This window comes from Ruditapes philippinarum, unplaced genomic scaffold (genome assembly GCF_026571515.1).
Source record: "Ruditapes philippinarum isolate M1 unplaced genomic scaffold, ASM2657151v2 ctg1203_1_1_1_1, whole genome shotgun sequence".
Lineage (NCBI taxonomy): Eukaryota > Metazoa > Mollusca > Bivalvia > Venerida > Veneridae > Ruditapes > Ruditapes philippinarum.
The window spans coordinates 54,907-76,987 of NW_026857820.1; the positions used below are offsets into that span (position 1 = coordinate 54,907).

Consider the following 22,081-nt stretch of genomic DNA (forward strand, 5'->3'; position numbering starts at 1 on the left):
ATAACAAAACAACATCTACAATTTTAATAATTTTATTGTAAACTTAAACAATTTCATAAAAGGAAAATCAACAAGTAACATAAAACATTTGAATTCATTAACAATAATTACGAGTATAATTTTGTCAATATTGATATACAAAGGTCAAAGCACTAATTTGTAAAGGTCTATTAACAGAAATTGCCCCTGAATACATAATGAAATATTTTCTAACAGAGTAAAAATGTGTTGATGAAACCAAATACAGGCTTAATTCTCTCAACAATGTAATTAAATTCTCTTAACTTTCACAATTATGCATGTTAAGTTGTTATTTCTTGAAATAAACATTGCTATTTGTTTTCAACAAATGAAATATCTTTTTAATTCTTGTAAAGATAAGTTGTTAATTAACAAAAAGTCATTAAAACTAAAACAGAAAGATTTTTCTTTAAACTATAGATCCAATATCACACCAGCCTAAATCAGTCAAGTCAAAACTAGAAAGAAAAAATAAACAACAAATGTCATAGGAGATATTATTAAAAAATACATTTCCAGAATCAATCAGCTTTTCTTTTAGTTGGTATAATGTTTGTTTCAAAGGGATATAATACATACAGTTCAATTCAGCTTTATCAGCCTTGATTATTTCTGGTAACTTTTAATTCTTCTTTTAGTTTTACAAGGTTCTTTACATTGTCATTATGCTCTTCTGTAAAAACATCCCTAAAAATATAGAACAAAATTAAGTCTGTGAAAATCAATATATTATTTCCAAACAGCAAAGTGATAAAGGTCTAGGAAATCTGGCATTCAACTTTGATTCTGTGCAAGAAATATTGTGTTACTTTTTCATACACTGTCCTTGCAGGGTTCAAAAATACAGTCAAAGCCGCAATTCAAGCACTTTTCCCCTGTTTATCAAGCATTTTTTTTGGTCACACACATATGACCTATTACAAATAATGAAGAAACTATATTGTAAATGTGTTATTAATAATAAGACTTTGAAAGCTTAATTTTGGCTGCTTTATCATTTTTAATAACATATGTTATGTGAAATCCAATAAGGTTCAAGTGGCACTATAAGAGCAAAAATTTTTTTTTGTCTAAGGTACTGAATTAAAGTTTTGTTGAAAATATCAAATTTCTTTCATACATATAAGCAGCTGTCATCCTTTTGTTTCAAAATCATGTTTTCAGAAGCACTTTTTAAGAGAGTAAACAAATTAAAGGATTTTTTCTTTCTTTATAAGCACTAATTTAATGAGAGAAATAGAGGATATTTGTTTAGTTCAGTGTAAGATCGGAATGTATTCACCGAGTGAGCACCAAAAGGTATATTTCACGAGTGGCGCGCCACTCGTGAAATATGAACTTTTGGTGTTCACAAGGTGAAATATATTTCAATCTTACACTAAACTAAACAAATTTTCTTTTCGTTTCATGCCCGGAAACGTTTTAAAAAGACATTAAACCTTATACTGAATGATAAACCCGCCAAATAATAATACAACGTGACGTCATTTACGACATCACGTCATTAAGTTGGTACCCAGTACTGTGCACACTGGTATTTCACTGAAACAACGTAAGGGGCTTAAGTTCAAAACAGTGAAATTATCAAAGTGGTAATTTCACTGTTTCAAACAGTGAAATTACCAGTTTTATATCACTGATATATTTCTATAAACCACCGAAAAGCATGTAATAAAAAGGACTTAAATTATGTAACTTTTTAAAGACTGAGTAAATCCTGCTTAATTACAAGAAAACAAACTGTCCATTTTTATTTTTTAGTGTTTAAATTACCTCTTATTGTTTTGGGTTTGGCCGCAATGGGACGTTTGATATTTTACACAAATCAGAAAACTATCTTAATCAGCTAAAAGGAGGCTGGTTGTTCCAATAAGTACTGTTGTAGTCAAAGTATTTTGATGCTATAAGTAAATTCTGAGATACATTACATACTTCTGTTTTGGGTAAGATGGTTATATCAACCATAAAACAACAAATATATCTCAAGAGAACAATTTGTAGGGTAAAGTTAGGCAACTCAAGCAAGGTGCCAGAAATAATGCGTAAATTTAGCATCTAGGATTATTCATGTATATCCAACTACTGTGATGTATTTAGTAAAACAAGAAAGTCAACATAAAATGTGAAAGAATCTGTCACCTTAATGGTACTAACTTAAATGATTTATAAATAACAACTTACATCACAGCTTGCCTGTCTATATCCTCATCAACTATTTCAGGTGTTGATTTCTGCTCAAGTTCCTGGTAACGCTGTGACATATTGACCTTCTCTTGCTCTAACTTACGACCTGTATAAACATAAATATCATCATTTGTGAACTGCAATAATATATAATTCAAATTCTATAATCACAGAAATGTAGTTAAAGCTTACAGTAGAGATTGGTGGTAGTTTTTCAAAGAAAAAATACTCTTCTTGTAACTCTAATATTATCAGCAATGATAAAAATTTTTCTACCAAAACAAAAATTGAAAAACCATACTCCTTACCTCCCTTTATATTCAAAGAAAATTTGAAGTGCTGTATCATTATAAAAATAAAGATTACAATATTTATTATTATGGTAAACAAACTTTGAAAACTGATATGACATAAATAATTTTATTTTCTAGAGCTTTATCTACATAATCCTTGCACCTAATACAGTGTAATTAAAATTTTCTGTTATTCATTCCTATATGATTTTTTTTTTAAATCATATTTACTTTTCTGAAGAAGTTGTTCATACTCTGACTTTCTCCCTGCGATTTTCACCAATAAATTCTTGTCAGTCTGAAAATGAAGTGATGTAATATTTTTTTTATTTCACAACTAATATAAAATGTAACAAATGAACTTTAAGTATTTGCGCCATGTGATGTACCAATATACTCGTACATCATAATTGGATTCAATCTTATAAACTTAGCCCAAAAACAACTGCATCAAATGCATATTGTACTCCATCCTGCATGGCCTTGTATTTATTTTCCGAGTCCAATAAAATACTTTCAATTCCATATTGTAATCTATCTTAAAAGCCTCATTTTAATTTTTCTCAGATATCAAATAAATTATTGTAGTTACTGCATCTTCAATATATAATACAACAAACAATGCAAATTTTTGAGTATTTTAATCTTTTATTAAACATGTTTTCTCCTGGAAATTGGTGGTGTGAAATAATTAATTATATATTAATGTTGATAGAGTACTATTTTGATTTTATTGGACTGAAACACAGCTGTAAATCCTATATTGGATGAGGCTAATTAGCACCTGTGTTTCTATAGGCCTATGGAAACAAATTTTTTTAATTGTATACAAATATTTCATGAAATATTTCTGTATTATACCCTTTAAAGTTTTAATTATTTACAAAATGCAGAACTATAAATTAAATACTCGGCAAGACTTCCATTAGTGGAAGTTTGAGAGTCATGCATTTACTTCTGATTTTTTGCTTGTGACTTCCAAAATACAACCATTTTCCTTCTTTACCTCCAGTCATTTTGCATCTATTATTTTGGGACTTAATCCAGGAAGCTTTGCCTTAAGTTTACTTTTGAAATCACACTTACATAAGCATCTTTAGAATTCACCATTTGCTTTGCCATCTTGCTCAACTCTTCCTCAAACTTGTGACTATAATTTAATTTAAAACTTGACATTATGTGAAAGATTATTTAAAAACTGCATGCCAGGTTATAAATATTTAACTTAATGTACAAATATAGCAAGGACAGCCATGGTATTTCACACACACAAACACATTTTTTTTAAAGTCTGATAAGGGCTCTATTTCATATCTCATCTGAAGTATCGTAATTTAAATTATCTCTTTTGATACCTGTCACATGTATACAGATATCATTTATCTCATTTTGGCAAGTCTCACTGGGACAGGCCCTTCGATACAAACTGATGCATTTTTTTTCTATTTCAAAATTTGTTGTCAAAAACTACATAATTGCAGTAAGCTTCTTTTCCATATCACCCATAAACTATTAGATGCATACACAATACAATCTTAGATAAACAATCTTTAACAGAGCAGAATCATCTGCCTTTTTCCTCCTACCATTGATTATCTTGAAAAAAAAATTGACATGTATTATTTAAACTGTGTTTAAAAGTGAAAAGTGACTCATAAAACCTATATTACCCCGGTAACTTACATTTCGTTGGTTCTTGAATCCTGTAGGTGTTTTATTTGTTGATTTACAGATTGTAGTGCCTGTCTCTTCTCACCATTACTTTTCTCCATGCTGTAAATATACTTAATAGATAATTGTTTGTTTATTAAAAGAATGCAAATTAAAACCAGACAGGGACTTTAGTATATAATGGTAAAGAAGGCTTCCCTATTTAGATGTACTATTTAATTCAAATGTGGAAGTAATTGCATTCATATATCGAAGTGTCATATATGGCCAGTTCTCAAGTAATGAGGGTCTGTGATGACAATACATGTAGATAAAAAAAGACCTCAATTAAAGTAGATTCCAGCAAAAGATCAAAGTTTAATATGTTTAAGAACTAAAATATTTACAGCCTAGCATGAATATGAAATGTAAATGTTAAAAAAAAACAACACTAAAATCCTTGATATTAATAAATAAAAAAGAAACAGAGTAAAAAATAAAGGCACTTTGTCTGATTCACCAGGCTGTCAGTTCTACTACAATGTCCTGATAAGATCTGTATATAATGTATTATATTATAAATTTATTTTATTACCTGTCAGACTGGGCTTGTGTTTGTGCAACTTTATGTTGTGCTATCTTTAATGTCTCTGTAAAAATAAAATGAAACTTGTGTCCCAAGTACAAATCGACTACAGTTACCTAGTAACTCCAGAATTGTAATAAATTTTCTGTTTTACATGTAGTAAGTTATCAAATTAAATCTTACAACTGGTCAGTGGCAGGAATGGCCTGTCTACTATAAGATCTGCCCAGAATTATACTGACATGTGCTATGATATTAAGATCAGATAACTTTTAACATGTTTAGTTGTACAGTTAATGGGATTACTTCCCTTTACTTTATATTCATTAATGTTAATATGTTATATATATATAATCATGCCTCTCTGATACTTGGCATTCTCACTGGAGCTCTGGTCTTAAACAACATGTTTTAAATGGTTATAATAAATAGTAGATTAGCTTGAATCTTGTTATCATCCATACAACATAACAACATGCATGTAAAGTGATCAAGGTAAAAGAATCAGGTTATTGAACTGATATCATTTCAGCGATCAAAATACATTTCTTATGCTAATATTCTGTGTAAATTGCATGGAGGTAAATTATGACCAGTTTGTGCTTCATATTCAGATTTTTAAAGGCATGAGTATTGACATGCCCAGGGTCTTTACTTGACAGCAATGATTTACTATTTGTGCCTTGACGGCCAGATGCTGGTCATACTTAATTCAACATATACTTCACATGTAGACATATCTTTAGAATAAGATATTTTTATAAACCAATTTTACCTGTCATTTTAGTGTGGATATTTTTAATCTGTGTTAGCTTCGAATTCACTGAAAACAATAATGATACAAATAACTAACACAAATAACTGTAACATCCATATGCATGTATAAACAGTGTTTCTTTTTCTTTATATAACTACTACCCTAAAACGGTACCATTCCCAATAGAAAATGGACATTAAAAATCCCAATTTCCAATGTTAAATTCCCAAAATGACTGTTCAAAATGCCCACAAGGCAAAGTGATTTTTCTAAAATCATTTAAATCCAACATATTCATATAAATCACCACTCAATAAGTTCTATCTAGACAGTAGAAGCTGTAAGCTATCTTTATTCATGATGTCTAATCTCATTTGTAGCTGAAAAAATGCATTAAAAAATTTCCCAATTTTAGTCAAAATAACACATTTTTTCCCAATCAGTCTGGTACCGGCACCATTCCCAAAGTAGAGAAAAAAAACGCTGATAAAACATATATTAAAGAGTATACAAAAACTGAGAGTATGCATGTAAAAAGAAATAGAAATGTCATTTAGATTCAGTGCACAATGAAAAACAAAATGTTAATTATGAATAAGTAAATAAATTTAAATACAAAATATGAAAGCTGCCAAGGAATTACTTTACAAACTCTATTCTTTTTCTTTATTAGATAAAAAAAATCACTGTATTTATTTATCATTATTTAAATAACTCTGATTTCATTATTGTAAGTTATTTGGAATATTTTAAGGCAAGCAGTGATGCTGCTAACTTGAAAATTTTCTTTACTGTTTTGTTGAAGTTATATCAAAGAAATTTTTGATTGTGAATATAGAAAGTTTTTTAATAGAAATTAGCTGGCATTTTGCTGTCCTCAAATTGTAAATTGGACTTTACAAAATGGTAAAAAAGGCGCTGGTAGCTGTATATGTATTCTCATTGAATATCTTTGAATTAATGTTTAAAGGCAATTTCAATTTCAACAAACTTATATGTTTTCTAACTTTTGTTAATAGTTTTGTTACAATTGTGCCATAAAAAGAATTCTCTTATCCTCCCTTTTCAACAAGAGAAATTCTCAAAAACACAATGTCACATTTTGTCTACATTTAGAGTCTTTCATCTATAATTACAAAACATTACCTGTCTCTAAAACATTTTCAATATTCTTTCTTGACCGTCTTTTCTCATTGAGGCGACTCTCTAAATTGCATTTTGCTGAAATGACAAAACAAGAATGATTGAAAACATCAGTGCCAGAAAATGGGAAAAATTTTTACGCCTGAAATGCAAAACTTGTGTGAGTAATCAAAAGTAATCTTTTAGATGGGCAGGATGTTTCAAATAGAATGGTCTGGAAACACACTGTCACTCTAATGATTGCAACAGTTGTGTAACTTTGTGTTTCCTGCGTAGCCACGATCGATGTAGACCTTGCGTAAATGGATAGTTTTTGTTACTTTGCGGCCAGTACTCGTTAGGTATAAGACAGATAAGTAAAGTTTTACATTGGTGCAATAGATAAATTATTCAATTACATATTGCATAATTCCTTTTTATTTATGCTGTATCGTAAAAAAAAAACTGCGAGGCAAAAACCCCGATTCTTATGGGAGTTGTTACCCTTGTCTATATTTTAGTATACTGGCATGCGAGCAGTTCCCGTACAGAAGCAGTACCGGTATTTTTCATTTAAACGCTTGATTTTTACTTGCATTCTTCAAAAATTCATTTCAAATCAAGCAGATACATAAACAAAACAAAATGTAAGTGTCAGTTTGGCAGTACGTATAAAAAATCTCATTATAAATCACTTTCACCTGTGCGTCGTCAAAACGTGACCTTGTTTTCTCTGGGGGATTCCGTCCTTGCGCGCATGAGCAAAAATACTTACACATGAGGCTTGTTAAAGGGTTTTCCACTAATACCACCTGTTTACAGATAAGTAGGCAATGTGATGAAAACTTGTTTAATTATCATTATTTTGACCAATATTACTATATAAAATAATTTTATGGCTTTGATGCGTAAAATATCATCCATACAAGCATGCTATTGCATGTAAATGCGTTGGGGTAACGGTACCAGGTAATAGATACCAGCGTTTAGTCTACATTCTATTTCCTGAATTACATCTATTTATCTCTTAGATACTGGTCTGTTCAACAATTGTAAATGAAAAAAAGGTCCGATATAATAAAATTGTATAATTATAATGGGTTAGATTTTATGTACGGGAACTACTTCTCTTCATACAAAATAATGGATAATTTCGGTACCCCATTTGAGGCCTCATAAGTAAGGGTTATTCTATGTTTAGAACATGTTGGAATTTCCATGATTTGTGTGACGAGCCGAATATTGATGTGTAAAATTCAAATTTTGGTGAGTGAGCGTAATAAAAAATAATGTTATGGTAACTATGATTTTTGTACGGGAACTGCTCGCATGCCAGTACAGTGTAATGGGAATGGATTTAGAATCCATTTCTGACTTAGGATAAATGTTTTCTACCATCAAATACATATTTGTGAAAATTCAATGAGCCGTACCCATTTGATTTTAACATGTTTAATGACATTAAATATTCCGAAACAACCAATTTTCAATCACAACCTAAATTCAAACACATTCTTAATTCTGTGGCATTGATGTCAGGCCAGTGACTAAATTGCATAAAGTCACATGTTGTATTAACTTCAAAACTTGCAGAAATGCCACACTTGATTTACTGTCAGATGTTTTAGAAGAACAATAAGAAACTGTTTGTTTTAAGTGACACAATATAAATTGTCCAACTTTCACTATATCAAAATAGTCACTTGTTTAAAATAATGGTAAAATTTTTCTAAGCAAGTTATTTTTTTTTATAAAGTAATGGCTAAAGAGTTTTACCATTTACCTCAGTCCTAGGTGTATTTAAAACATTTATTTATATGATGTACCACAAAATATTCATCAGACTTTACACGGGGGTCCTTATTAATAAAATCTTATATTGTTATCAAATTTTTTCATGTGATGATTGTAGAATAATTGTTTTGTAAGCGATACCAGCTGGCAGATCTAGACAAGTTTCCATATTTGATAATATTATAAAGTGGGGAAGGTATAATGGCTGTAAAGATTGGATGCATTTATCATTTTTCACCCCAAATAGCGTACTAAGAAGTGACACCTTTAACTGCCTTTATATACACATTAACAGCAGTCATACCACTGCATTGTGCTGTACATATGTTATAACATTTAGTGTAAGTTTTTTAAAATCTTGAAAAAACTGTTGAAAATCATTGAATAGACTATTGTGAAGTTTTCTACAATTTTTAGTGGCCCTGATTTATCTTTAACAAATTTTCCATGGGATTAGATCTACCCTGCTGTTTGAATTTAGGTTAAAATATTCCTGGGAGTAACCCGAGTGGGTCATATTGTTTTTCTTGAATTTCTAAGAAAGATCAAGACTTGTTGAAAATGTACCAACCTGAAAATGAATAAGTGTTAATAGATGTATTAATAGCTAAAATAAATTTAAAGTATAATTTCCCCTTCCATTTATCATTGGCTAAAAACAGTTTAACTCAGTCTTTCCGAAAGACCGTCGGACCGTCGGCCCTGACCGGTAAAAAATCAGAAGGTCCGATAAAAATATATGTTTTGACGGCCCGACGGTCCGGTAAAAATTAAGGATTTATAAAAACCTTACATTCAACATTTTGCAAAGGCCGATCATTTACCTACATTCAAAACAAATCAAAATGTTGTCATTACACAATATAAGCTCGTGCAATGCTTGTCAACTGTTATGCATTCTCATAATGCAAACTTTAATGTAACAACGTAAGATAAAAATATCCGACAACTAGTACAATTAAAAGTCAATAAGCGGCCATGTAAATTACATAAGCGGCCCAGATGTGAAAGGTCAACCGCTATTAGTTTGTTTACACAGATGAAAGCGTCAGTGAATTAATTGGAACAATTTACGTCTTTAATCCACAGACTTAGAGAAATGTTAAATTACATGTGTGCTCAACTGGTGTTTAGCTATGAAAGATCGTCCAAGATGTTGACAAAAATTAAACTATACTGTGAAGGTACCAAAATCATTGAACAATTAATCTGTCAACTTCACTAAATTACCGATATATATAATTCTGTTTACATATGCCAGACTTTTGCTGAAATTTACCCTCTCATTTTGCTAGTATATAGTCTGTATGAAATTAACGTTTAAATAGCAAAATCCATTGATCACATGTATAACAATATTTATGTTTACATTTTGATTGTGGTGAAAAAAGATAACTTCACTTCGTTGATAATACAATTTTCTTTTTGTACACAAATTTTTTGACTGCTGACACTCAAATGACTCAAAATGCTATACCAATCAGGTTTTTTTCGGTCCAGTAAAATCATGTTTGGTCCAGTAAAAATTTTCAGTTTACAGGACCTACTGTCCAGTAAAACTCAGAAGTCTTTCGCATAGACTGTTTAACTGATTGAATATTGGTTGTCCCGGGATAATGGTTTAAAAAAAAATACAGCGAAAAAACATCATATTTTGTCCGGTAATCATACGAAGGATCCCAGTAAAGATGATATCAATTAAAAATGAAAGTGGAAGTGTAGTTGAATATATCGACCTTTTTGTACATCTTTGAGACTTAAAGTGAGAGATTCCATCTTTGAAATGTTTTCTCCTCTTCAAATTTACCCTCTTAAAAACTTCAATCGTCTGGCAACGCGGTTTCATGAATATCACTGTCACTGAAAAGCTTGAATCGATAGGCACAAAAACATCAAATTATCTTGGGTATAACATCACTAATTTTTGGGGCGGTTCTTAAATGTTGACGAATAAGCTGACGAATTTAACATTATCATGGAATATATGTTAAATAGTAACAAGTTAGATATGTATACGCCGGCAGTAGAATTTTTGTTATATAAAGTCAGTAATTGAAGTTACACAACTTGTGAAATATGTTAACAATATAAAAAGTAAGGAAGGGCCATATCTAATGCAGGAAAAAAGGAATTTTAACTTCCTTTGACCTTGCATAGTTACGTCAGGTATATATGTTATTATACGTACCTGGTTACGTGTTGTGGCCATCATACATGAAAATTTTATATACACGAGGGCACAAAAATTGCACTGTGTGTATATTATGAACAAAAGTTCGTAGAACACGAAATATCCCCCTTCATAATTCTGTTAGTGACCTTTGACCTACTGATCTTAAAATCAATAGGGGTTATGTGTGTATTATGATCAACTTCCCTACCAACTTTAATGATCATAGGACAAAATATTGAAGCTATGTTTTTTCAGAAAATCGGGACATAATAATATTTGATATTCAATAAGTCACTTTCGTCAGGCTCACAATGATGGAAAGGAAGATAGATGTCTCAGCTATTGTATAAACATATAGGCAAATAAATGAAGATTAAATCATCTTAATGATTTAAAGAAATAAACCAAAACAAATTTAGTTTCATAATATACATCTACAAACTACAAATTTAATTTAAAAGCTACATTTAATATTTTTCTTTTATTTCCTCTCACTCACAGTCGTCTGAATAAATCACTTTTGTATTGTTCTCTGTCATCGAAAAGAAGATCTCTGTCCTTGTATACAGCATAGAAATTATGCAAATAATTTGATATTAAATCATCATAATAATTATTATTTTGAAAAAAGTATCAATCATTTATGAAAAATACGTCTACAAACTGCAAAAAAAATATATAGATATTAAAGAAACATTGATAATTTTCAAACACATCATTCAAGTTTTTCCACCTTAAACGGTAAAATAATTATAGAAAATTAGAAAAAAATCACGTAATAGTTTTTGTTCTTAATTAGGGGTAATTCGGATTAATTCCCTACAGGTAAATCCGTAACGTACCGGCAAACGGTATTCAGCTAGGATTTCGAAAAGGTTAATTAACAAATCATGTACGGTTTACAGATCACATGCTCCTCCATGTACCGAAAACAGGTCACGTGCTCCTCCATGCCTCAAAAGTTAAACGCGCACCAATACCCTGCGGTCTCCAGACCGCAGGGAATACTGCGGTCTCCAGACCGCAGGGAATAAATAATAACAAGAAAAGCATTAATGCAAAGCATCAAAGGGCGTCTAAGCAAGATATGCAGCAGGTGAAGATGAACTAGTAGACATGTGATGAATTGAGTCTCAAAATGTCAGAAAGGTGAAGAAACCAATTTGTTTTTGTATAGTGTCAGCAATTCTGTTTCCAGTATTATAACTGTACTAAATTGGCAATAAGGCTTATTGCAACACTGATATTCAATTCAATGTTTCTTTGGCTTAAACAATTTTAAATTAAAAAAAATAATAATATGCGACATGCTTGGTTGGGTATAAATGGATAGTTTATTCAATGCTGGCATCAAGTGCTTCTTTGATAATCAAGGGATGTCGGGGAGATTAAAGGATGACGCAATTACAGGATAATGCCTGAAGGCATGTCGTAAGCGACATGCGATAATAGGCTTGCTAGAACCCTGCTGAGTGTATGATAGTCATTATTATTAAGATATTACATGTACATATATACATTATATGGTATAGATTATTTAAACTCAATTTTTAATATTTTGTTAGATTCATCCAAAGTTCTTACCCAGTATTGGTCATTATGGTAATAATGCAGGTTGTACTTCTCAGGTCACTCCCATACTACGATTATCCAGTTCCTATCTCTCTTAATTCATGAATAACTGCCATTTAACAACGCTTCTGGCTCAGAATCGAAAACAAAGGCTTCGATCCTTTCTTGCGGATATAAATTTCCGGATCTTGTCGATAGTAGTCTTGATCAACAGACTGGGGATTTATCAGGCATGAAACCATAAGAAAAACCCCCGCCTGCGGTAAGTTTTAGCTTACAGCACCTGTTATAAAAAATAAATGATGGCAAATTTATATCCGCAAGGGGGAATCGTGTGGGAGTGGTTGTCTTCCATTCTGAGACAGAAGCATTGTAACATGGCAGTCATTCCTGGGTTAAGAGAGATCATAGGAACTAGATGATCATATTATGGAAGTGGCCTGTGATGAACAACCTGCATATGACCAATACTGGATAATAACTTTGATGGTACTTACAAAACATAAGCTTCAGTTGAATCTATCATTTTTTATGTTTATGCAATATTTTAATGATAAAGACTATCATACAAAAAATCATTATGTCTAATAAATCATGGTAATTTATTGAAGATGACATAAATGATGATGATGATGATGATGATGATGATTGTTATAGAAATAGGGAAAGTTGAATTAATGTTATTAGAAGTTATGAAAATATTTCATTAGACTAATAAATATCATACAAAGACGTCCGACAATGTATTCGAACAGCAGTCATCGTGGAACCCACAATGTGACACGTTCGGTTCATGAGCGGTGTAGAGTACAGGAAAGCATATCCTTAACGCAAAAATATCGAGGAAAACTAAATAAATGACATTTTGAAAGTGGATTAAAGGGCATGAAGCCTTGTAGGAGCACATTTGTCTCGGAACACATTTGTCTAACGTAAGACCGATACAGTCACATTTGTTCCACATGAAACAAATGGGACCTCAAGTGTCTACCAAAATTACTGAATTGTGTGACAAATTTGCACCGATCAAGTTTTTTAAGGGACAAGAAAGCACATTTGTCTCATGTTTTTAAGGGACAAGAAACCACATTAATTTGTCTCGTGTCATTAATTTTTATGAGTTTTTGTCACTAATTTCTCCCCGGCAGATGGCACGATGGTACGATTATGAAAACGCGATGGCCAGATGGTAAAAACACGATGATACGATTTTGAAAAAACGAATGTACGATGGTGCGATGGTGAAACAACGATGGTACGATGATAAAACAACATTACGATAGTGAAAATACGATGGTACGATGATGAAACTGCGTTGGCATGGTGACGAAAACGCGATTTTATTTTCACCATCGTGTCATCGCATAATCGTGATTTCACCATGTAGTGCTATCATTGTTTCATCATATCGTGCCATCGTGCTTTCACCATTGTATCATGCATAGCGGTTCAGGGAGACAAAAAAATGTTACTCATGTCCAAACGGAACACTGTAATCGGGCGATATTTGAACGAAACAATATCGCAACTCGTTTTGCATCTCGCAGGAATCTCGCATCTCACTTCGCATCTCATACGTCGACGCGAGACAAGAAAATCTTTCCAGGCCATATACTGCTAAATGATATTCCCTTTATATTCTATATAAAACTGACATTTGCAATGAGCTACAAAACATAACTAGACCCATTTTAGAGAACAAACACTTTTCTCATTTTAAACAAATATGCTTAAACTGAATTAAACATGAGAAAAGTAGGGGTAATGTATCTTCCAAGGAAATTTTCTAGCATCACACTTGGTACTGTAAAATCACATAAAAATCACTCTGCTGTAACTTTGAGGAACCAACAAAACTAAAATTGAAATTTATTTTATCAAATACAACCTTTGCTTGCAATTTTTCTACTAAAAGTACAAAAAAGCATATCCATGATGAAATTTACACAGAAAAACTTAAATTTAGATGTCTATGGCCATGCAGGGTGAAAAAATAGTGTCCAATTACCTATCCGCCATCACGGAACAAAGCCAAGGTCTCCCGCGCTGGTTCCTTTATCATAGAGGCACAGACACGAAGTGATGCGCAATATTTTACCGAGAGACACGAAAAGCGAAATTCCGGCAAATCACGAGGCACAATATTCTACCGTGAAATCTCATGGGACGGGAAACTTCGACATTGCGAGATCTCGTGTTACAATATCGTGCCTCGCTTCGTGTCTCGTCGGATTGTCGCGTTTCGCCCGGTTCCTGTGAGGCCCGATATTCCATAATTATGGCATTACCCGGATTCTTTTAGAAACACATGCACGTTGTAAGTGCCTTTTCAATGGCGGATATGAAAGCAGCAATTTTCGGAAAATGGCGATATTTTTATATATATTTCTGATAAAACAAAATAAGTGTGAGATGATCTACTCATTGTCTTCCTTAGATAATTTAGGGGCCTCCCTTGCCGAGTGATTTCAAAAAAGCACTTGTCCCTAACCGCTTTAGGTCCGACACTCACTCGGGGCGTCGAACTATTCATGCGAGGAAGCCCGTCTTGTGTCCAAATGCAATACCTAACCGCGTGCGCACGTAATAGTTATCGCGTGCGCACGCAATAACTATCCCTTTAGATAGTAATATCTTTCGCGTGCACTCGTAATAGTATCGCGTGCCCACGTAAAAAAAGGTAACGGTAAAGGTCTTGTTTATTATAGTGTCACCCCTACTGAAAGGGCCAGCCATTTTGACTTATGAGACACCTTTTGGTTGCATACCTTGTACCTCCCAATTCCTACCACTATGCAAGGCGCCAGGCGGATAGAAATCGGTAACCATTCATTTTAACTACCTCGCGGCTCACGAAGCGGCCATTTCGGAACGAGTCCCACGAGAAACATTCATCCTTCAATTAACGCTCCCCGTGGGGCTCGAACCTTCGACCTCCCGATCCGAAGGCGGACGCCTTAACCACTAGGCCAACGGTACCGGTAATAGCTATCGCGTGCGCACGTCATAAATATGGAAATCATGTGTCCCTTTTATGCCACCGTAGATACATGTACTACCTTGCTATTGCTTAGAATATTTATAAATCATTTATAAAACTTTAAGCATCGGAACGAAAAGTGTCGGAATTGGCGGCGTGGCTGAGTGGTTAACGCGTCGGACTAGTAATCTAAGGATTGCTGACAGCGTGGGTTCAAACCCTGTCAGGGGCAAGCTGTTGTTTCCTTGAGCAAGAAACTTTACATTCATTACTTAGTACTGGTTGGTTCCAGGAACGGATTTGAGAGTGTTTCAATAAGCTTATAGCTTCCAACACAATCGAACTAAAGTAAATTTGTATAAACTAAAAGTGTCTGTCATAATTAATAACGATAAGAATGGACTCGCTGCATAAGTCTTTGGGTTCTGAATACTGCACTGATAAAAAATTTCATTGTGACATGCAGAGCAGGGATATTCTTTAAGTTAATATATGACTTCTATGCTGAGGCAGGAAGTTTGTTTGACCGGACGTGACCTAAAAACGGTATTATAAATACAGAAAACACAGAACAATGGCTGGAAGTCGGTTTACGTATGGGCATAATTATTACCTTTTTAATTTTTTTTGAAGAATGTGAAACAAATGTGCTTCGAGTGTCCATTCTATTGCGTGTCGAACACATCTGTCTCATTTCCAGTTTGTCGCAAATATAGATTTTTAATAGCACATCAGTCTTATCTCGTGAGACAAACGTGCTCCGAGACAAACGTGCTCCTACAAAGCCTGCATTCATAGACATGCAGTAAAGAGACAAATTGAAATATACAATTCAACTGGGAGAACTGGACATACCTAACTAGAAAAAGAGGCTACGAACGTATCAACAAAGTCATGATAAGTGATCTAGATAAATAAATAAAGGATTGCAAATATAACATATCTGATTGAATGTACGCAGTAACAACAACAACAACAAAACAAAAACAAACAAAAAGAAATAAATCAATTAATCAATAGAAACATAAATAAATAAGTAGATAAATAAATAAATAGAAATAGAAATACAACACTGTTATTTTTATCACACATTTTGTGTCTTTGCTTTTTTCCAAATAACGTGTTTTCGCATTTTCACATTTGTACATTTCGCTTCTCTTTGCATTGCTACATTTTCTGCCGTCCGGTGGTACAAGGGCATGTACTTTTTTTTAAAGTAACGAAAAGATTTCTAAATTACTACCAAGAATCCAAATCAGCAGAATGAGATGTTGATTACTTTGCTTGCAAAATATAATACTTACCAATAATATTCCAACTTTAACAAATATTTCTAAATTCATATCTACTAATCAAGAGAATATGAACACAATTTATTTCAGGATATAAAGGATAATGCATCTGTAGGTCATTCTGCTTTTTTCAACAAAAATATAGAAAACCTAACTGACGGTTGGTTTTAAATTTACATTGATTCAAATTTTCAGTGGCGATCAATCTGTTTTTGAAAAAATAATTATAACAAAAATAACTTTACTTATTCATTTGTATGTTTCTCGTTTATGTACACATCAGTTTATAAATTTGGCACATACATATACAAAATCATAGAATATGTTTACATGGTCATATAGGAGACATTGAAAATGACAGTTGTTATCAAGCATATGCTAAAACAGAAAACCATTATCAACATAAAAGACACTTGCTATGTATCTAGAATTAAATCTTATACCTACAAGGTAAAAGTGTGTACAAAAAATACAATGAAATAACAGTAAATCAAATCTTTACCGCAATAAAATAAAGATTTATACCTTCATTCTTGAAGAAATGCAATAAAAAAAATAATAATCAATTTGCCTAACAATTTTTTTCTTCTTTCCTTTTTTTCTGAAATAAGGACAGAGGTTTTGCCAAATATTTTTACTCTGACAAAATTATTTTTAACTTATTCTGAGTCTCAAAATCAAGTCCTGATATTGAGTTTGAACCCCTGTTAAACGCTTGTGTGTCACTTTATATTGTAAGGGACAGTCTAGTCCATGCATTGCATTTTCAACAATATCTATGCTTATACTGTCACAATACTAGTAGTTACATTTTCTTAATTCAAAAGGTGTATTTGTAAACCTCCTATTTTAATGTCAATTGTAGCATATCCTCTTTTAAACTTACATTTGAATATTGCAACGAAATTCCTTGTATTCTTCAAAACATATTTTTTCTGCATGACAGGTGATTTCTTTAAATATTGCCAAGTCAACAACACTGGTACATCATACTGTTTTTGAGCAACAACTTGTTAGTGGTCAGTCGATATCACGATTTATAGCATAGATTGGCATAATTATACAGTCATGTATGTACCAAATTGTATGCAGCATGCTTCCTGATTCATGTTTATTTTCATGAAAATTTTGAAAATGTATCTAAAGTAAAATATTGTAAAGTGAACAAAGAAAGTAATTCACACATTGCAAACGGCACTAACAAACGAAAATTACCAAAAAGAGGTCAAAATATACATAAATACCTCTTGCTACGTTAGTAACGCAGTAGAATTATAGTGATTGATACTGCAAAATCAGTCATTAATCGCACATAATTAATTTAATATTGAATCCTTTTACTTTTCTCAAGATCTCAATACATATTTCTAAAGATTGAATTTATTGAAATATTTTGGCTCATCAAAACTGCCACTGCGTGCCACAAAACTTCTAATTAATACAAATGTCCTTTTTATCACTCCGAATTATGTTAAAAATGGAACCCCTTGAATGACAAAATTTGGTAAATATGTGGTAGGGAAAACTCCTAAATGATTTGGATTTAGCAACAAGTAGTCACAGGGCCTAATTGGCTGACTTGGCAACAATTGTGGCTGTATTTCATATATCAAATATTCAGTAAGGACAATACCTAAGCACTTATGTTGTGCATCTTATTCTTACACTCCATTACAAGCCATATTTTACAACTGATTCATTTCTGAAGTAAACAATATTAGACTTTCTACTATTGATACAAATAATCTTTGTTATTCATGCACCATTTAAGTTCGTCCATCATACATCTTAAAATTTAGTTTTTATGCTTTTAACACTAAATTATCTGCAAATATTACATACTTTGCATAAAATTATAAGCCATAATCGAGGACATCATGCAATCTTTGTAGCTTAATCATTTAATGTAAATATTTTACATCATCGGTGACAATGAGCTCGAGCAACCTTTAAACCATTAATTTTAACAGAACATAACATATTTTCATAAACAGACTTGATTACCCTGCTAACAGACTGCTTAGGCAAACATTTTGTGCTCTACCATTTTATATGACGACTTAAGAGATTATAGACCTGAAGTATCAATGAAAGAAAACAAAACACAAAAAAGTTGACAATTTCATTTTTTTCTAGTATTAATAATATTGGTGAGGGTATATAAGACTTAGTGATCTGAGATATATTTCTTATTCTCCTAAAGCCGATATGACCTTCAAACAATAATTTATCTTTTTCTTATTGTCTTGCAAAAGTTTCATTTAGTAAGGAATTACGTTTAATATACTTTAACAAGTCTCAACTTCTTTTCGTATTTCTACCTGCTATTGGTGCAAGGGAAGTTATTCCTTACTGACTTATAAGTCGAATGTCTTAGAGTAACATCGCCTATTATAATAGAATTGCATTATATTTTTAAACCTTAATTAACTTTAAAGGAACAAATTGTAAGCCATAAAATATCCCATCTGATCTGACTGCAACTCCTGTAATCAGTTTGTATACGAAACACAGATAGGTCCATTACCAAAATAACAGTAATGACCACATAAACCGTATGTATTTCACGGTTTAGGTCTATAATAAAAGAAGGTACGAAGTAAAACCGCTCAACATTTAAAGCGGCACGCTCTAGATTCATGCAAATTTTCATGAAAATTTTGAAAATATGTTTCAAAGTTTTATTCAGTGAAATAACCAAAAGGAAGCAATTTACACAAAATCTATGGCACTTACAACCAACGTAAATTACTAAAAAGAGGACAAAATATGCAAAAATAGCCCTTACTGCGTTAGTAACGCAGTAGAAATATAGTTATAAATATTGAAAAATCGGTCATTAATCGCACATAACATGTAAATTATTACTAGATCTTTGAATCTTTACACTTTTCCTAAAATCTTAGTACATTTTTCTCAGGTTTGGTTTTATTGAAATATTTTCGCTAATCTGGAGGCGTGCAGCTTTAAGTGTTTGTCAGTAAGAGTTTAATAGTTTATTGTCTCATTCCAAGCATGTCATATGTACAATACATCACAATTTTCAATCATATTAAAAACATGTTGGACCAATCTCAATAGATTTATAAGAGACATTTAAAAACATGATGATACTGGTAAAATATATTCTATAGCTAAAAACCAATTTACTTTATAACCAAGTTACATGTATATATAACAGACATTTTTGTTTATTCCTTCATGAAAAAACAATATACTTCAAAAAATAATGCCCAGAATATTTGTGACAATACTACTGCAATTTACTTGTTATGTGAGTGAGGCCAAATATGTTCAAACAAAAGCGTAAGTTTAGTGCAGCATACATGTACCAAGCATTGCTGTATAATTCTCATTATTCAGCAAAAGAGTAATAATGTTCCAAATGAATGCATATATCATGGAGTATAAGGTTGTAACCCAAAAAACACTTGACTGTGAAAGGTGTGTGACCTAAAATATTCGAATAAGTACATGATTATGCTAAATGTGTGATCCAATAAGTACATAATTAAACATGGTGTGTGACCCAAGGTACAAAATTGAGCATGATGTGGCAATAAGTACATGATTGAACATGGTATGTGTCCCAATAAGTACAAGATTGTACATGATGCATAACCAAATAAGTACATGGTAGAACATGGTGCGTGAAAAGTCATTATTTTGCACTACCTTAAATGACAGTATAATGAATAATATTAACAATAATTGGTTGGTTGGATATATTTGACTGTATAGGGTGATCGCCTTCCAGCATGATACATTTGTGTGCCATTGTAGATAACATTAGTAGGGTACAAACAAACTGCACTAAACTCAGCCTAAAAATCAACCATTTAAATCAAGCCTATACACAATATGTTCAATGTCGATACACTGTGGCAATGTACTGCTATACCATTGCCACAGTTAAATCTTCCTTCACAACCAAAATAAAACAAAAATATCTGTTTTACATCTTCAATTATAAAATATAAAACTAATTGCTGTTAAAAATTATGTATTATGTACACTACTATTATTACATTTCTACTACTTTAATAAAAGGATTAAAACATCCTATTTACACATAAACAAATTCCTTCTTTGTAGTATCTGGAAGCAGGTTTTGGCACTAACTCTTATTACATTAGTATTACTAAATATAACTTTTAGTTTCTCATCACTTTTCAGGTCGATAAAATTGTTAACAGCAACTGCAGCTTGTTCAAAAAGTACATTTCTTAAATCATTGTATAACTGACATTCTAGTATTACATGAGTTTCGTCCTCTACCACATGACAAAATTGACATAGACGTATATCTACCTGGAGATTTTCAAATCTTCCGGTTTCTATACGAATTGGTGCTACACCACATCTAAATTTGCTAAAAGCTGATATGTGGCTAACAGGCAAAATCATTGTACAAAAAGGTTCAACACAATATTTTTCTTTAAATATACAATATGTCCGTAATTTATTCCGGCCTCTACCTGATGAGCCCGTGGGGGCATTAATTTTATCAAACCACTCTGTTTTAAACTTAGCAAACATACGTTCTTCTACAGCTTTAACAATATCATTCTTGGATATAGGTATGGATATATCATTATATATTGAAAGGTCTAACTCATTCAACTGTTTACGAACCCAAAAATACCAGTAATGTATTATTTTAATTTCAATGTAAATCTGGTCAAAAGGTAAAATTGGATGTCTTATTTTGTATTTAGAATTGTAACATGTATGAATTTTTTGAAACAACATCTTTGTCATTTAATAGGTTACAGACTTTGTTTGCTAAATTTCAAAAAATGTTTAATCAATACTGGACAAAAAAACTATCTGAACATTTTTGTTTTATATTTATGTATTCAAGTAATCAAAATGATATTTACTCGTTACCTACAACCGAGCAGTTTAATATATTACATGTGTAATTGCAAATATGTAGTTATATCTTAATTGGTTAAGTTATCAAATACAAAGTAATATGAAAAGCCCAGAAGTTGGATAAATACAATGTACCTATTAATTCTACTTCAATTATCTCTATATATCAAATGTCAAAAGCTGATTTCATAGCTTGAGACTGATATAATCATTTTTGTAACGACGTGTTCATGCATATTCTAGACTTTAACAATGTTCAAGTTGAGATCATGCAAACAAGATATATAATAATTAATGAAGACACGTTGTGCTCTTGAAAATTATTCTTAGACTAACAATCTGTTTAAATATGATTCAAATTCATTACATTGAAAAAAATATATATATAATAAACATGATTCTATGTAAAAGAAAAATATTAAGTTGAGTCCTTTCAGGAGTTAAGCTTCAAGAAATTATTAAAGGCTGCAACATGTGTTAGTATTACTAGCACCGGTTGAAGCGGTATTCATTTCTATATTGAAATCAGTGATTCAGACGGACAGAAAAATATCAACTGCGAGATGAAAAAAATATCAAAATACCTTTAAACGTGTGTTATTTTTTGTAGAGGGTGGAAAAATCTGATAAACCATTTCGTCATATATTAGACTGTGAACTATTGAAAATTGAATATTTAAAGTACGTCTAAAACGGCAAAATTGAAAATAATGCAGGCTCGGGTTGCTGAGACTTTTCATGAATAATATGGAGCGTGCCAGGTAACGTCCTTGCCCATC

General features: G+C 31.8%; 1 protein-coding gene across 1 annotated transcript; it reads right to left on the bottom strand.

The window, feature by feature from the left end:
• Positions 1–16: 16 nt before the first annotated feature.
• LOC132751159 (uncharacterized) lies at positions 17–10,277 on the bottom strand. The gene is made up of 9 exons (XM_060741294.1): positions 10,144–10,277; positions 6,638–6,712; positions 5,510–5,557; positions 4,744–4,798; positions 4,182–4,271; positions 3,585–3,648; positions 2,730–2,796; positions 2,203–2,311; positions 17–708 (listed from the first exon to the last, which is right to left on the bottom strand). Exons 1-9 carry the CDS (start codon positions 10,181–10,183, stop codon positions 618–620), a joined length of 639 nt encoding a protein of 212 aa, XP_060597277.1. The 5' UTR covers positions 10,184–10,277; the 3' UTR covers positions 17–617.
• Positions 10,278–22,081: the final 11,804 nt, after the last annotated feature.

Bases quoted from the DNA above. Each gene is read 5' to 3' on its own strand.
- LOC132751159 (XM_060741294.1), bottom strand. From the start codon at position 10,183: ATGGAATCTCTCACTTTAAGTCTCAAAGATGTACAAAAAG. The intron at 4,272-4,743 runs GTAATAAAATAA...GTATATTTACAG, and splicing joins ACACAAGCCCAGTCTGACAG to CATGGAGAAAAGTAATGGTG. The intron at 709-2,202 runs GTAAGTTGTTAT...CTATATTTTTAG, and splicing joins ATAGACAGGCAAGCTGTGAT to GGATGTTTTTACAGAAGAGC.